General features: G+C 44.6%; 1 protein-coding gene across 1 annotated transcript in view; it reads left to right on the top strand.

The window, feature by feature from the left end:
* The window catches only part of MCF2L2 (MCF.2 cell line derived transforming sequence-like 2), a 170,510-nt gene extending 156,839 nt beyond the window's left edge, over positions 1 to 13,671 (top strand). Inside the window, exons 24-26 of the mRNA XM_019667780.1 lie at positions 6,518 to 6,562; positions 9,740 to 9,876; positions 13,293 to 13,671. Coding sequence (XP_019523325.1) covers positions 6,518 to 6,562; positions 9,740 to 9,876; positions 13,293 to 13,391 — 281 coding nt within the window. The 3' untranslated portion in view covers positions 13,392 to 13,671. The remainder of the gene's footprint in view (positions 1 to 6,517; positions 6,563 to 9,739; positions 9,877 to 13,292) is intronic.
* The last annotated feature ends 3,439 nt before the right edge of the window (positions 13,672 to 17,110 follow it).

The raw sequence follows: 17,110 nt of genomic DNA, 5'->3' as shown, positions 1-17,110 counted from the left end.
TCAGACTAAAGTGAAGGAGGAGGATGAAGGAGGTCCTTGAGACTTTAGACCAAGAGAAGCGGGAAGAGCCAGCACCACTCCAGCTGGTGGAGGAATGCATGTGCCATTTTTCCCCCAATGGTTCAATGTTCATGTATAGTTCTCTAAAGCAAAGGCAAGAAAGTGGAATTTGCATCCTGGATTGAAAATATGGGAAGAGCTCCCAGTACTACTGCTAGTAGGAGTAGTAAGGAAAACCCAGTCCCCATCACATGTGGGATTAAAGGTAGGAGCCAATGGGAGAGGGGGGGCATGGAAGCAATGGCTGATACCAGCAGCTTAGAAGCTGAGGAAGACATTGCCTGAGCCTCAGCCCTTCCTTGATTATGTGACAGAGAAGAAAGGTATGAAATTGATTTCCTGCTATTCATTTGCATAGATCTGATTAGGCCAGAATTTAAATGAAGGGCAAATATTTCACATTGAGAAGTGACTCCCTCTTTGGAAAGAAAAGCTGACCTCTTAAGGAAATGGTTGTAGGGGTAAGAGTATTGACATAATGAATGTCTTCCTTGGAGTAAAGGCAGTGGATGGTGGTACTGTATTTCTTGCTCTATCCAAGATTTATGAATAGCTCCTTTCAAAGCTTTCCATGGAAAGGTTAGGAGCACTTGATCTAGGCGCTTCTCCACAAGATTTCACCCTTAATTTCTTTCTGTGTCAGTTTTCTGGTAGGCAGAATTGGGTAAGGGATCAAGAAGAAAAAAAGTGTGGAAGCGTTTTTGTATTTTATATGTTTATGGGGCATTCATTGAATGTGCTGTTTTTTTGTTGTCATCTTTTCTTTCCTTGCCTATTTAAATTAAAGATAACCTTTTCCAAAAGACTTTCTACTTTATGCTTTTGCCCACAATCAAACTCTTGGGGAGTTACTTAGCAGTTGAGATTTTGGTTTTGGACTATTATGTGATTAATTTGGTGGGACATGGACTATGTATTTGGGCATGTAACTTATTTAGAAAAGGCCTCTGGAAGAAGTTTCAGTTCAAAATACGAGGATATTTATTGAGCCCCTACAAAGTACAAAAAGTCATTGACAAAAGCTACACAGACCCCACCTTCTACTCCAGGGCAAGGCTAACTAATGTAAGTTTCTTCATCAGACTTCCAGGCCTTTGACTCTATGAAGCATGAAATGGCTAATTAACAGGAAGGTGGTCACATAATTAAGAAATTAGATGTTCAGTCTTAGTCAACAAATATTAATAGCAATGCCATTCAATGAAACAGTGGTTCTCAATTGGGATGTGTGTGTTTGTTACAAATATTTGTATTTGGAAAAAAAACACATGACCTATTTTCTTCTTAGTACAGTCCTGAGAAAGATCTTGGCTGGTGAGAGTTCATAGAATTTGGTTCCTAAATTTTCTTTGCATGTTAAAGCCTGTCCCTGTAATTGTAGCCAAATCTCAGGGAGGTATGACATGTTTATGTTTCGTTTTCCATGGAGACTTTGTATTGGCTTGCGGAAAACTTTCTCAAGAAAAGCTAAAATCATATTTTCTCCTAAATATTTGGCTTTATTCCCCAATACTGTCTCTGATTAAGTCACATCCCAGCTTGCTTTTCTAGTTAGAAAAATTCAAATGAAAGAAGACCCCTGATATTGGACTCGCCTTTCAGCTGGGAGACGACAGATGAGTAAAGCCCCTGTGGCAGGGGCTCCAATGGCGAGGACAGGAAAAGGAGAAGGAGAAAGAATACAGGCACTACACTAGCTGCATAAGTAAGCAGTCCAGGGTCTGCGGCTTTCTCCCAAGAGCAGCAGGAAGCCACTGACGGATCATGGCTGGGTTTGCAGCTTTGTGTGCCCCACCTCTGGCAGTGTGGATGGAAGGAGGTGGGAGCGGATCCCAACAGTCCAGTTGGGGGCTGCTGTTTAAGAGTCCAGGGAGAACTACCTCCTTTTGGGGGATTTCACTTTATTTTCAGCACTATGGGGAAAATATTTCCCTGTTCAGAGAGAGAGGCAATGCTGTGGAGAGAAGAGGTAGTTTAGCTTGGACTCTAGGGGACAGTGGGGGTGGAGAGAAGGACAGAGGCTATTTTGGAGGTAGAATGAAGAAGGTCACTTGTTAGATTGGAAGTGGGGCTGGTCTGAGGGAGAGGGTCAGCAGTGATGGTGCTGGTTCCTGAGACCCAAACGCTGGAGCAGGAGCTGGTTTTGGGGAAAGACCCTGAGTCCAGTTATGGGCATGTTGTGCGCTGTTGGACATCCAGGTGGAATGTCCAGGTGGACATCCAGGTCTGGAACCCGGGGCTGGGGAGTGGGTGTAAAACCATGAATTAGCATGCGTCAGAGAGAAAGGGGAGAGAGAGGAGGAAGGGAATCTGGAGGCCACTGTTGAGTGTATCCCCAAAGTCTCTTGGGGTTCTTTACCCAACCTGGGTCCCCGGGGCCCACTTCATAGTCCATGCACACACAGCGAAAGAGCTAACATGTATCAAGTGTTTGCGTCACCAGATGGTCCCAGGTGCTTTAGATGCGTGCACATCTCACCAAATCTGCATGACAACCCGTCAAGGTCACTGCTGCCCCTCTAACAGATGGGGAAGCAACAGAGCAGTAAGATTGGGAATCTGCCCAAGATCACGCGGGAGTGAGCAGCAGAGGAGGGATTCACACCCATGTCTGGCTGAGGTTCTTGTCCCAAGGAGACCTATCGCCTGGGTACGCCCCTGGGACCAGGGAGGGCTGCCTGAACTGTGTTCTTGCAAGATAGTTGGAGACTCAGGAAGGTGCACTTGAGCACCAGCCCTCACAGACGGCAGGGCTTACGGAGTCACCTCCCCAGAAGCCCCTTGGCTATGGGCACATACCCCACCATCTCACTGTTTCCAGGATAGAGTCTCTAGGGGCGGCCAGAGAAGAGCCTCAGTGGGCAGGGCAGGGGCGTCTCTGCCCCCTTTCCCCACAGTTCTCCTCCCCCTGTGCATGTGTCCTCTTGTCCTCCATCCCTCTCCCACCCTCTGTTGACTCTTGGACGCTGCAGAGCCATCATCTGCGATGGCAGATCTGTCTCCTGGTGATTCATCCACTCACATGCATTTAAAGGTCAAAGCCTTTATTTCCGGGTGAGGAGAGGGGTGAGAGGAATTCCATTCTCAACTTTGTAAGTTATTTATTTCACAGGAGACTCTTCAGACTCTTAGAAAATTGAGCCTATCAACCTTGTCTAGTCATAAAGTATGTTTTGTTCTTGAGGCATTTAACTCCTTTTTTCCTGTGCCAAGGGTCACTTCAAGACACCTTTCAAAGGCCCTTTGCTTGAGTACAGAAGGGTTAACATTGGCACAATCTATAAATCTGCAGATACGAGCCAATTGATAGAATTATAACTCCTCCATAGCCCAAATCCTAAGGATGTGGCTTGCCAAGGTGCCTTCCTTTTTTCCTTCTGTCTCCATCTTTCTAACTTAAGGTCATCAGTTTTGGACATGACACTGCAAGGTTAGGCTACTAACCTTCAGGATGTAGTATATATCTTGAACCAACGGCCATTTTAATGGCACCGTGTCCCCAGTAGGCAGAATTATATGAATCTGGCAGCTAAGAGGTCAAATGGGTTGTGACCTTATTCACTATCATATCCCCCATCCCTGCAGTTTTCATCTCAGTGGGTCTAGAGGTGTTGGTTCCCAACAAGGACATCTCCACCCCAAGACATAGTAAGAGTCCTACTTAAATCTGTCTGCCACCTGCTGCTGCAGTTGGTCCTCGGGTTGTGCCTTTAAGTCATCATGTCTCTCCCACTAATTCTAGTTCCTCCTCATCCTCGTCTGGCAGTTCTGCTGGTGACATGCATAGTAGATGTCCCAGACTCTTACAATTATAAGTGGGCGTGGGAGTATTGGGAAATGTCCCAGTGAGTCACCAGAGCACCAGACACCTTCCTCTCTGCCTCTATTTTGTAACAGCCTGACTTCATGATGATCAGCTCCTCTAGTATGGCAACTGCTTTCTTTGCCTACTGGTCAAAAGATAAAGTGATAGGGTGCCTCATGCCAGTAAAAATAAGGTCTGGGTGGGAGAGGGTGGTAAGGTGGGAATTCTCCAAAGAACCCAAGCAATTTCATGATGGCTCTTACAGAACAGATGAGTATGCTTTTTCTGGTGCTATTGGTTAACATAAAGGAGTTAAATTCATAGGATTTTACTAGCTTGGATTGTGCTGAAAATTTTGAATTCTGAATTAAGTTTTGTCCCTGATTTGCAAAGCCCTAGCCATTGAAAGATACATAAAATGCGAATAACTGTTCTGCCACAAAGGTCTCAGAGGAAGAACCTCTCTGCTAACCCTTGAGAGCCATAGCCCCACCTCCCCCATACCCCACCCTGACCCCTTACTGGCCTGTGGGTCCCTTGTCTGGTCCCTCAGGGTCTTGGGGGTGGTAGGACTGCTTTAATTCCCGTGAACCATCTAGTGTAGTACTTAGGATTGTTTGCTGATTTTTTTGTGGGATTTCCTTTTAGACTTAGATAATGTAGTTACTTTCATTATTTTTCTTATTACTTTTTTGTTATTCAAAATTATTTCATGCCCTCTTATGATGAAGAAAATGAGTTCTAGCCAACAGTCGTCTCTGATGAAATTGTGGGTTATTTTAGATAGCTGACCAATTGGTTTTAACTATTTGAGGTTTCCTTTTCTGATTATAAAGAGAATACATACGCGTGTATGTAGATTATCAAAAACAGAAATAAAATGCAAATCAGACATAAACAAGATAACCACTGTAAATATTTTACCCAGACTTTTTGTTATAGCAATGCATATTTTTAAAAAATTTGATGCCATATTACACAAACACTTTGGGGGGCTTTATATTTTAGTCTTATTGAAAAATTCCCTTTAAATCTCTGATTGAAATGGTCAAGGCTTTGACTGAAACCAACTGCTTGTCCTCTACGCCTACCACCCAATGGTGGGCCTGTTCCAACCCGGAACATTTGAGAGCAGCTGGTTGCTGAGCTACCGTAGGAGGTGGTGTCCCAGTTGTGAAATTTCTTTGACCTCAGTTCCTAGCCACTAGATAGCCAGCTCAGACTTCCCTTGAAGCTGGCTGGGACTTTGATGACGCAAAATGTACACACACACACACACACACACACACACACACACACACACACACACACAAAGTTTCCATGAGAATATGTAGAATCTGAAAACAATTACTTGAATGCTTGGAACTGCTTCCCTTCCTCTGGGCCAAAGACAGGTTTGCAAAGGAAACGGACACTTCAGATATAGACCAACCTAGATGTTCAAGTTTACACTCTGGGCCAGCAAGCAAAAGATGCTAATCTAGCCTCCTACCCATGAAAACATCCTGGGGATTGCTCCTTTGTGAGCTCTGGAGAGCTACTGGGAGGGACTGGGCAGAAAGGGACCCCTTGGGTTAACTCCTAGAAGACAGGGAAGGAACTTGGTGAGGAGCACAGCACAACCGTTAAGGGCTCAAGCACTGAAGGCTGACAGACCCCAGCTCAAATCCAGCTCCATTTCTTTGGATGAATTCCTTAACCTTTTTGTTCTTAAGCTCTTTTCATCATGTATTGTACAAAATGGTAATACTGTAAAGTCTTCCTGTGAGAATTAAGTGAGATGATCTGGGCTAGTGCCTACATCACTATTAGCATATTATCTTTAGCAACTAGTTCCCCACATTTGTTTCTTTAAGGCAGCTCTCTGCCCCCGCAGCCCCCATGTGAAAATAATGTACTTTAGTTCATGTGATAGAGCTGGTACTTAAAATTTTTTTGCACAATTCTAAGGAATAGAGAAAAACCTAGTTTGAAAGAAAATAAAGAGTTTGCCCATTTGAAATCTATGGGGTGAGAGCTGCCCCTGAACTAGCAGGATGACAGTGGTCCCTTGGCGCCATCTAGTGCACGGCAAGGGAAAAGCCATGACTTCTTCAAAGCCTGTAATTTGCCCAAAACAGGCAACCTGATGAGGATAATTTAAACTCACTAATGAGTTCACTTGTTAATTCATTTCATTCAATATTTTAACCAAAATTAAATATTAGAATTCTAAACAATAAGTGCTGAAACTAAATTCTCCAAACCGTTTAGGATTTAATGTGATGTGAGCTATAAAGATGTTTCACTGGTGGAAGAGAGACTACCCCCAGTCCTTAGCAGCAGGAATTGTCATGGCCCACCTTTTCCATCCCTCTTGTCCTTCTCCACCAACACTCTCTTTATGCTTGTTCTGATACAAGGATTGGGGGTGCCCCCAGAGACTCAGGGTATATTTTCCCAACTCACTGCTGGACCTTAAGGTACTATTCTGTTCATTGTCCAAGAATGAAACCATCAGTTAAACTATTGCTGTAAACAAATTGAATATTTGTCAAGGGCCTAGGGTTTGTTTTGTTTTTTCTGATGTGTGTGTGTGTGTGTGTGTGTGTGTGCTCTGTTTCCTTTTAAAGCCGTTTATTTATTACCTTCATAATTTGTTTCCTCCTCCAGATAGTTACGAAGATGAAGACAACAGCAGACAAATCTCCCCCAAATGTGAGTAATAATAGCACACTTGGATTGCCCAGAGCTGTTCTGAGACCTTCTGTTTAGTGTCATTATAGTTACTATTAACAATAATCATAACAGGTGTCATTTATTAAAGTTATATGATGTACCAGACATTTTAGTTTATAAACATTTTTGCTAACATCAACACTGCAAAATAGATATTATCCCCATTTTAGAGACAAGGAAACTGAGGCTCAGAGAGGTTCAGTGGTTTACCCAAGACCACACAGCTTGTGAGTGATTGGCAAAGTCAGAACTGCACTCAGGCCTGACTGACTCCAAAGCCCCTGCTCCTGCCACCGGGCAATGGGCCTCATTTGTTCACTCATGTCCCCGTGACCTGCCAGAGCCTGGGCCCAAGATCCTGGGGTCCCCTCAGTGCTGTCACCTCCATAATACCTAAGACAGTACCTAAGACTCTTAGTATCACAGAAACCAGGCCATTGAGTCCAAGGGGAAGGGATTAAATGTGGACATAACAAAGGTACAGTAAATGGCAGCCCGTGAGCTACACTTTCCTCCCCTATAAAACCAGGGGCTTGACTGAGGGACGTTCTCCAGGGTTTGCTGGTTCTAAGAATTCTGGTTCCTTTCAGGACTCATGGGGGATACTAGGTGAGTAGGGCACTGTCTCTGCTGCCCAGAGCCCAGGGACTGTGGGGGAGACACCTGAGGGCACATGCAGAGCAGCAGCAGTTTGTCTCAGGAGAAACTCTCCCTCAAAGGGTCTTGTGGGGTGACTGTGGGTGACCCCACCAGCTCCCACAGCCCCTCTCCTCCACTATCTCCCAGAGTAGGACACAATAGAATAAAATAATAGAACAGAACAAAATACAGTAAAACCTTGGATTGTGCGTAACTTGGTTTGTGAGTGTTCTGCAAGATGAGCAAATATTTCTAATACATTTTAACGTGGTAAATGAGCGATGTCTTGCAATACGAGCAGTTTGTTTCCAGAACAAAGTATGCTCACAAACCAAGGTATTGCTGTAATAGATGACATCACACACTATAATGGTAATATTGTTCCATAAACTTTTGTTTTACTTTTACAAATGTACTTAAGTGTGCACACTGTGTTGGGATGTAAACTTTGCATCTCCCTTCGGTTGCACTGTGGAGCGCCTGGAACTTGTCAGGTCCTTCAGTTCCCTGTTGCCTCCCAGCCCTTCCCACCCCAGGCTGTGGGTATTCTGTGGCTGATGGAGGCCAGAGACCACACCCCCAGCCTCCCAGCAGGTGGCTCTGGGGTCCCTGGCACCAGCCTTGTCTGGGGCACTGAGGCTGCAGACCCTGGAGACACAACCCTTTGTGTTCACACAGGGGGTGGTCAAGGGCAGGACTGCCATTCCTCATCCTCACTGCCTGCTCCCAACACAGGGGGCCCAGATGAGATGACCACCCTAAAGAGGGGTCTCTGGGGGTCTCCTCAAATACCTCTGAGTCACATTTGGAGGAGGGTTGTGGGAGGCATCTCTCTGAGCCAGTTTCTCCTCTGCCCTCCCTGCCCCACCCCTACCGTGTTCTGGGACCAGGAATTAAACCATGCTTTGCTTCAATCTGAGAGGACTGTCCAGCTGCCTGGAAACCTCGGGTGTCAGGCAGGTTTCTGCTGGCAGACTGGAAGGGAACCTCCGGCTGCTCCCTGTGCTGCCTGCACCCCCCCTTAGAAGGAAGCGCGGGGTTGGGAGTGTGTGCTCTGAGCAGCCGGTTGGGGGCCTCCCACTTGCTTGCCACCTGCTCCCAAAGATAACTGAGCCCGCAGCGCACCCCCAGCTGCAGGCTCCTTCTGCTCCCTGTCCTCAGCCATTCCTCGGCCCCAAATGCCTTGCCTCCCCATATCCCCCCCCCCCCCCGAATTCTCACCTGACCAGGAAACGCTCCCACACACAGGTTCCCTGGGGATGGATCACTCCCTTGCCACCGGGCCTGGGGCTGCCTATGGGATCCTTCTGCTGCCTCCCTGACCTGCCTTGTGAGCAAGTGTGGGGCAGAGACGCCTCTTTAGAGAGTGGGGTAAAGAGCAGGAATGTCATAGACTCCAGCGGCAGGGCTTACAGGCCAAGGGAACTCGGCCAAGTGATGATTCCTTTCTCATCTTAGTTTCCCCGTTTGTAAAATGGGGCTAAGGCCTTACACGGTTGTCCTGACATCCCCCCAGGCACAGAGCAGCTTCAATATTTGTGGGGGTTGCTGTTCCCCACAGTGTGGAACAGCCTGGGCACATACCAGGCACACAGTGGTGACGATTGGTCAATTAATCCATTCATCGGACAGGGAGGCAGGGTGGACTAGTCCCTCTGGATTTCCCACGGGGAGCGCAGTGACATGTGGCAGAGGCTGCCAATGAGAAGAGAAGTGGGCAGGAATTAGGGAGAGCAGCAGAGGCAAGGAAGAGAGGAGGGTGGCAAAGGAGGAGAGGAAGGACGGAAGGTGGAAAGGTAATCAAGCAAAAGACAATGAGGGGTTTTTTTGGAGGACAGGAGATAGGGCTAGGAACACCACGTGGACACGTCTTCTCGTCACAGTTACAGAATTTCAGAGCTGGGAAAGGGAACCGGGAGACCACAGACCCACCCCCTCGCCACCCAGGTGAAGCAGTCCGGTCCTGAGAGTAGAAGTTAGAGATGGGGAGCATGGGTTCCGGGGAACACCTGTCATTGGCAGCAGGGTCCCTACTCCCACCCCTGTCCCCCTCAGGTCCCCTCCCCCAGATTCTTCCCTTCTTTCCCAAGGCTGCTCCAGCAGGGAGTTTATTTCCATGGAAACCTTTGACGACTGTGAAGGGGCAGAAGATGTGGAGAAGGAGAGCAGCGCCTTGACTGTAATTTATTTCCTTTTTGCCTCTTTCATATTCTCCCTCATTCCAGTTCATGAGCTTCCCCTGCCTCCTCTCCCTCCTTTTCGTGATTCTCACCCCTAAGGACCTGGCCTAACCCAGGAAGCTGAGGTCACTGTGCCTGCAAAGTGGCTCAGCCCCTGCCAGCCCAGCATGGCCCACGTCTCCAGCTCCTTAGCAATGCGCTGGTTTCTGGCCATAATGAGGGGGCTTCTACTGGGACCCTGAGCGGCCTGCTAGAAGGGCTGGGGTGGGGGGCCCCACCCTGCCAGCCAGGATCACCGCTGCTGACTCAGGGCGCACGACTGTCCCCTCCCTTCCAGCTCTCTGGACTTTTCCAGTTGGACGACACTTACGAAACATGTTCCTCCAAGCCTGTTCTGGAAGCGGGAGAAAGCACCCAGGAAGGAAAAGAAGGCGGCGATGGGAAGGACACGTGAAAGTGAGAGAGGAAAGAAAAGTAAGCTTTCTCAATCTTTTGGACTTAGTCGTTTTCTGAATATTTGAAATGGCCTCACTTGATGGTGCTGGCTGAGTGCAAAGAGTCCAGACCTCTAAGTCCTTGCAGGACAACCCTCTCCGCTAACCTCACATCACAGGTGGGTGACCAGAGGAGCCATTTCAATACCAGTCATCATGGCTGGTGTTCCCAGATGCCATGTCCGGGTACTCCAGGATGGTCCGCTCTGACCTTCCATTCCGGCTTCTTTGCCCAAGCCCCACATTGCTGCTCTGCCTGTAGGTGTCCTCGGGGAGAAAGTTAGGCTTGGGGACTCCTTCTGAGTTCATGGTGGACTGCGGTATGGGACAGGAACAGTGGAATAACTCTCGTAAAGCCATGGCAGACATACAGTAGGCCCCCAGCAGACACCGCATCCCCTGCCCTAGGGCCTGGACACACAGCTCACTCAGGAAGTAGTTGTGAATTTTTTAGACTTCTTAAAAACAGGGAAGGGAAAGGTGGCTCTTCTGTGAGTGAAATTTGTGTCATCTCCATTTGAGTCAATGGAAAAGAATCTAAAACAATCAAATAAAATCCTCAGCTTTCTTTTCCAAGTTGTTCAACTTATCCATGGCTTTATAATGTTGCTTGTTTCCCACTAGAGGGACTCAGAGTTCAGCCTGTTGCTGAGGAGTGAAAGGACGTTGGCTGAAGCCAGCCCTGGGTCTGTGAAGTCTGGCGGGAGTCTGAGTCCATACTCAACACCAGCCATGCATGAGGAAATAATGAGAAAACCCAGAGATCCTCTAAACCAGCATTTCCCAGAGTATGTTTTGCAGGATAGCCAGAAGAGAGTAAGAGTTCAATGAGTTAATCCCACAACAACAAAATTATCTAATAATAAATACATTTTTAAAATTCTGCATATTCTATTCCTCCCTTGGTTGACCCCAATTAGTAGATTAAAGGATCTGAGAACGCATGCAGAAGGAAGTCTGTATACTTTTGTTAAAGTCATCATCTCCCAAGCTTATTTGACCACGGAACCCTTTTCTTTGTGGAATGTAGTAATATCCCTTGTGTATTTATTGGTAAAGGGAAAGGATAAGCCGCTGTAACAGAGCCAACAATATAGTGTTTTAAAGAATATTTCTGTCTCACGAAACAGCCCTGGTTGGATATGCAGGCTGCTCAGCTCCACATTTGAAGTCCCAGGTTGCTTCTTTCTAGTTTTTCCACCATCGCCTGGAACATTGTCCTTGTCTACAAAGTCAAAAAGCAGGTCTCAGAATGTCCAATTTCCAGCTCGCAGGAAGCAGAAAGAACTTGGAAGGCTGCATGTGCAATGTTTGAAGGCCACCTGCAGATGGCACACAACACCTTTGTTGCATGGGCACAAGAAGCTACAAAAGGGGCTGGGAATGTAGCTCCGAGGCTACCTTCTTGATTACTTACTATGTGTCAGTGTCACCCAGCCAGCCTGCATCAAAGCAGGGACTAGATCCAGGTCTTTCAACTCGTAGGCCAGGATGCTAATTGCCACACTAGCATTTGCTTACTCTTTCAACATGTGTGAAGTACCTCTTGAGTTCCAAGTTTATTGTCAGAGGTTAGAAAGCTTTATAAAACATAATTTCACTGATTCACTAGAAAATATTTATTAATTGTATCTTTAATCTGCTAGTGGTTTTTATGGATAAACTTCCAAATATGGCTATTAAAGTAGCAAAAATTATAAGTTTATATCATATTTTAATTTGCCAGGGAACACATACATCAGATCCTGAAAATAATGTTGTTTGATTCAATGTTGTTTCATTGATGAGAAAAAAAAAATCAATTCCTGGCTAGGACCACTGTTTGTGTGGAGTTTGCATGTTCTCCCCATGTCTGCATAGGTGTGCTCCAGGTCCTCACTCCGGTTTCCCCCCACATTCCAAAGATGTGCATGTGAGGTGAATTGGCGTATCTCAGGTGTCCCAGTCTGAGTGAATGTGGGTGTGTGTGAGTGTGCCCTTTGATGGAGGGGCTTCCTGTCCAGGCTGGTTCCCATCTTGCACCCTGAGCTGCAGGGATAGGCTCCAGCCCCCCACAACCTTGAATTGGAAGACGTGGGTTGGAAAATAATTATCTTGTTTTTGTTCATCTTTCTTAAATGTGTGCATAGCTCACATTTACTTTAATGTTTAATATTAGAAGTGTTTGGGGTCTTTGTTTAAAAGTTTGGTGATGTTTCTGTGACCAGAAACATACTGTAGGAAATTAACTCTTGCTTATTTCGATAGCCTATGGTAAATTGGCTTCATTATATACCATTTCTCTTAAAGTCATAGTTTCCAAGAACCTGTCTCTGATGTTAAGTGAGGACTTACTGTATTGTGGGACTAAACAAACATAAGAGGAACAAAGTATAAAAATCTTGAAATGGATCCAAATACATCTCAGAATTCAGAGTATAAAAAGAGGCATTTTGAATTAGTTCTGAAAAAAAAAAGATAAATTATGTATGAAAGTGGTGCTTGGACCATTGGATAGCAATGTGGAAAAAAATAATGAGTTTACCTCAGACCTTAAAATAACTTATATTATTCAACTATATGACTTAAAGGAATCATGAAAGTCAAAATATGTAAAAAATAATTTTGAATAGGGTAAAATCTTTTCAGGCGAAAACTATAACCAGAAGCTACAAAAGAAAATCTTGACTAATTAGGGTATGTTAGAGGCAAAAACTTATATGTAGAAAAAAAAAGAACAGTTAAATCATAAATACATTTTCAAAACATATGGCAAAGACTATTTCGTTGGTATATAAAGAGTCTTTACAAATCAATAACAATAATAGAAAAAGAAATGGGCAAAGAACATGAATATACACAGGAAAATAAATTCAAAATCTAATAAATATACAAAAAGAAGCAAAACAATGAGGTATAATTTTTCATTATCAGACAGTCCAATATATAAAACTTTGATAATATCCGGTGTTGGAGAGGTTATAGGAAAACCAAAATCAATATTGGTGAGAGTGTAAATTAGTCCTGGAATTTTGGAAAACAATTTGCAATGGCAATCAAAGATTTTAAATATGTATATGATTTCATCCAGCAAGTCCACTTCTAGGAATTTATTTTAATGATATACTCATACAAATGAATACACATGCACATACACACATACACACACCCCACACACACATGCGTGTTCGTTTTAACATTACTTGTACGAGGAAAAGAAGTGATGGGAGATGCAGAACAACCTAAATGTCCATGATAGCGTTAAAATGTATCCCCAAATCAACACTCCTCCCTTTGAGTGTGGGCTGTAGTAGTGACTCTAATAAATAGAATGTGGTAGAAGTGATGGTAATAGACTTTCAAGACTGGGTTATAAAAAGCATTTTTGGCTTCTTTCTCATTCTCTCTCTTGTATAGTACACTGTGGAAGGAGCCAGCTACCATGTTGAGAAGACACTGAAGGAGCCCTATGACCCACGTGGCAGGAAGGGAAACCTGTTGCCAGCAGCCATGTGAATGAGCCACTTTGAAAGTAGATTGTCCAGCCCAGTCAAGCCTACAGAGGACTTTAGCTCCAGCTGCTGTATGACTGAAACCTCATGAGAGACCCAGAGCCAGAAGAACCCAACTCAGCTGCTTTTGAATTCATTACCAGACAATCACGAGATTAATAAATGTTTGTTGTTTTAAGCTGATAAGTTTGGGGGTAATTTGTTAAGCAACAGTAGATAACAAATGTAATATTAAATAATTAAAACTGGTTAATAAAGCATTATACTGACACGATGGAACTCGATACAGCTGTTAAAAGTATTTTCTGCTTGAGATGTAGAAATCTAGAAAGAGTGCCATCTCCATACTTGCAAGATTAAAAATATCTGGAAAACATGCAAATTCACAACTTTTCTTGAACTCATGAGAGAGCTGAGTTCACAAGGTAACACCCAATCTGAAATCTAAGAAAAAATAGGCACTTACAAAGAGAGAAGGGACTCCCAATACTTGCTTACCTGGGGCAGGCATTGGTAAACACCTGCAGGGAGAAATCAGCTAAAATTGTTCATGGTTCAGTATGCGTGGGCTTGCAAGAGGAAGTAGAAACCCTGGGGACCACAGATGTAAAGGAAATTTGCATCCACTTGCAGAATTTTCTCCAATGATCTCACTGGGCACTCAAAGATTAGTGTAAATCTTGAGAGGGCACAGACCTGGCGGAGGGGAATATCAGTTTCTACAGGAAAGGCCTGAAACTATGCACAGATCCTAGTGCCCCATCTCTCCTAAAGAACAAAAGCAGGGCCGGCCGAGTAGCTCAGCTGGTTAAGAGGTTGCTCAAGAGTGTGAGCTCTGAGCAACAGCGGTTTGAGTCCCTGCCTGAGCTGAGCTGCCGCTGAGCTGCCATCAGGTGGCAGGATGGCTCAGCTAAAAAAAAAAAAAAAAAGAAAAGCAGAACCAACTCCTGGAGGCAGGGCAATGAGCACTTACATCCTTAGGGGCTGGTAAATCTAACACAGCTGGGGAAAGCTAGCCGACTAAAAGCCAAGCCTCCGATCCTGGGGGAGGGGTGGAGTATGTGCTGGGCCCAGAACTACTGCTGGGGAATGGACAGAAACACTTCGAAGGTCACACCCTGAAAGACCCAGGGATATATTAATAGTACCTGCCTGACCGAGGAGTATTCATAACCAAACACCTCACCCCTCACCCCTCAGCCCCTACCCCACCTCCCAGCTAACTAACAAGCACTGACTAATGAGTAACAGTCGAATACTGCTGGGAGAGCCACCGGAGCATGGAGAGAGACCTTCTGACACAGAGCAGGGAAGACTTCAAAGGGAGAGTGGAGCAGAGATTGAGAAAAACATTTGGACAAATAAGTCCATACCCTAACCACAAATAACATTTGAGGAATCTGAAGTGTGTGGTGTGCCTGGGGTAACTATAGCAACAATAAACCCAAGGATCTACACAACGGAATGAATACTGCCAGAAATGGTATTCACATAAGTATAAAAGTTTGTTCCCCTGTTATTTATATCTCTTTAAAATATAACTGTTTAAATAAAAAACTAATAATATGTTGCGGAGTTTGTAATGTGCAGAATTAAAATTCATGCAATAGAACAGGGGCCAGGAGGGAAGAAATTGAAGTGTAGTGTTGTAGGTTTTTATATACGAAGTGGTATAATACCACTTGAAAGTACACTGTAATACCTTAAAGCATATATACTATAAACAATAGTATATACTATAAACTCTAAAGCAAACACTAAAATAACATGACAGAGTTACAACTAATAAGCCAACAGATGAGATAAAATAGAATTTGAAAGACACAAGTAATCCAAAAGTTGGCAGAGAAAGAGGAGAAATGAAACCAAGGACAGATAGAAAAAATTGAAAACAATTGCTGGGCCAGCCGAGTGGCTCATTGGTTAAGAGTTGGCTTGGGAGCATGAACAGCTGGGCCGCTGGTTCCGGATACCACATGGGCCAGTGACACTGTCCTCTACAGCTAAGATGGTGAACAACAGCTCAACCTGGAGCTGGGATGCCTTGGGTCACCGGAGATGGCGTAGGCTACAGTGGGGCTGCAATAGGCTGCAGTAAGCTACAGTGAGTGGCCGGTCGCATGAGCTACCGTGAGTGGCCAACCAATGGCCGGCAACTGATATGACTCAGCTGGGAAGAACGCAATGATCACAATACCAACATGGGCCAGTGAAGCAACGTCCTCCACAACTAGACTGAAGAACAAAAGGGCAGCAACTTGTCTGTTCCCCTTCCCCGATTCCCCAACGCTGTTTCCTCCCCCAATTCCCCAATAAAATCTTTAAAAAAAAAAAAAAGAAAACAATTGCCAAGATGGTAGATATAAACATAACCAGATCAATAACTACATGGTCTAAATGCCCCAATTAAAAGGAGTGATTGTGTACACCTGAAACTATATAAAATTGTAGGTTAGTTATATTTTAATAAAAATCTTTTTTAAAAAAGGATTGATTGTTAAATTGTATATTTAGAAAAAAAAGATTACCCTATGGCCTATAAGAATCCACTCTAAGTATAAAGATACAAATAGATTTAAAGGATGGAAAAAGATAAAGATATACCACTAATCAAAAGAAAGCGAGAATGACTATGTTAATGTAAAACAAAGTGGGTCTCAGAACAAAGAATATGACCAAAAATAAAGATTATTTTATAATGATAAAGTGGTTAATTCATCAAGAGGACAGATCAATTCTACATGCTTACACATTAATAACAGAACTTCAGAATACATAAAGCAAAAACAGAACTGCAAGGAAAAATAGACAAATTCACAATTAGTCAGATATTTCAACTCCTTTCTTGCAAGAACTCATACAACAAAATAAAAGCAGTAAGAATATAGAATATTTGAATATTATCAACCAGTTTAACCTAATTAACATTTATAGAATACTAACTCCAACAACAGAACACACATATTCTTAAGTGTACACAGAACATTTAATGAGACACATAATTGTTAAGGGTTGAATTGTGTCCCCCTATGCTCTGTTGGTCTCATTCTATTGATAGTGATGCTATGGGCTAGGAATACCTGAGGCACTTGCCCAGGCTGTATAATATTACTCATGGTGAGCCCCACAGATATTTACCCCACCAGTGCTGTGGGGTCACTGTTGTGGCTGGACCAGCCCTTGTGGTTCTTATTTTGATTGCAGGACACACTTTAGCAAGAAACTATGGGGAAGGCCGGCCAAGTGGCGTGATGGTTAAGAACTGGCTTGGAACGCCAGAGGGCCCCCATTCGGATCCCACATAGGAGGGCCAGTGACACTGCCCTCTACAGCTAAGCTCAACCTGGAGCTGGGCTGCCATGAGTCGCTGGTGACGGCGTAGGCTGCAGCCCCTGTGGCAGTGGGTTGCCATGGGCTACCGTATGTAGCCAGCAGCCAGCGTGAGCGGCCGTCCAGAAGCCGGCGACTGATCTGCCTCACCTGGGAAGAGCGCAATGATGGTGCCAACTTGGGCCAGTGAAGCAAAGTCCTCCACAACTAGACTGAAGAACAAAACGACAGCAACTTGTCTGTTCCCCTTCCCCTAATTCCCCAATAAAAATCTTTAAAAAAAAAAAAAAAGAAAGAAACTATGGGGAGCCTTGAGGAACAAAGTTTATTACTCACAGGTCCTGGAGGGTATATGGCACACCTGAGGGCTGTACAGTGAGGTCATGAGGACAG

The sequence above is a fragment of the Hipposideros armiger genome, unplaced genomic scaffold (assembly GCF_001890085.2).
Source record: "Hipposideros armiger isolate ML-2016 unplaced genomic scaffold, ASM189008v1 scaffold_14, whole genome shotgun sequence".
NCBI lineage: Eukaryota > Metazoa > Chordata > Mammalia > Chiroptera > Hipposideridae > Hipposideros > Hipposideros armiger.
The sequence above is the reverse complement of the archived record's forward strand: the minus strand, read 5'-3'. Positions and strand labels throughout refer to the sequence as shown.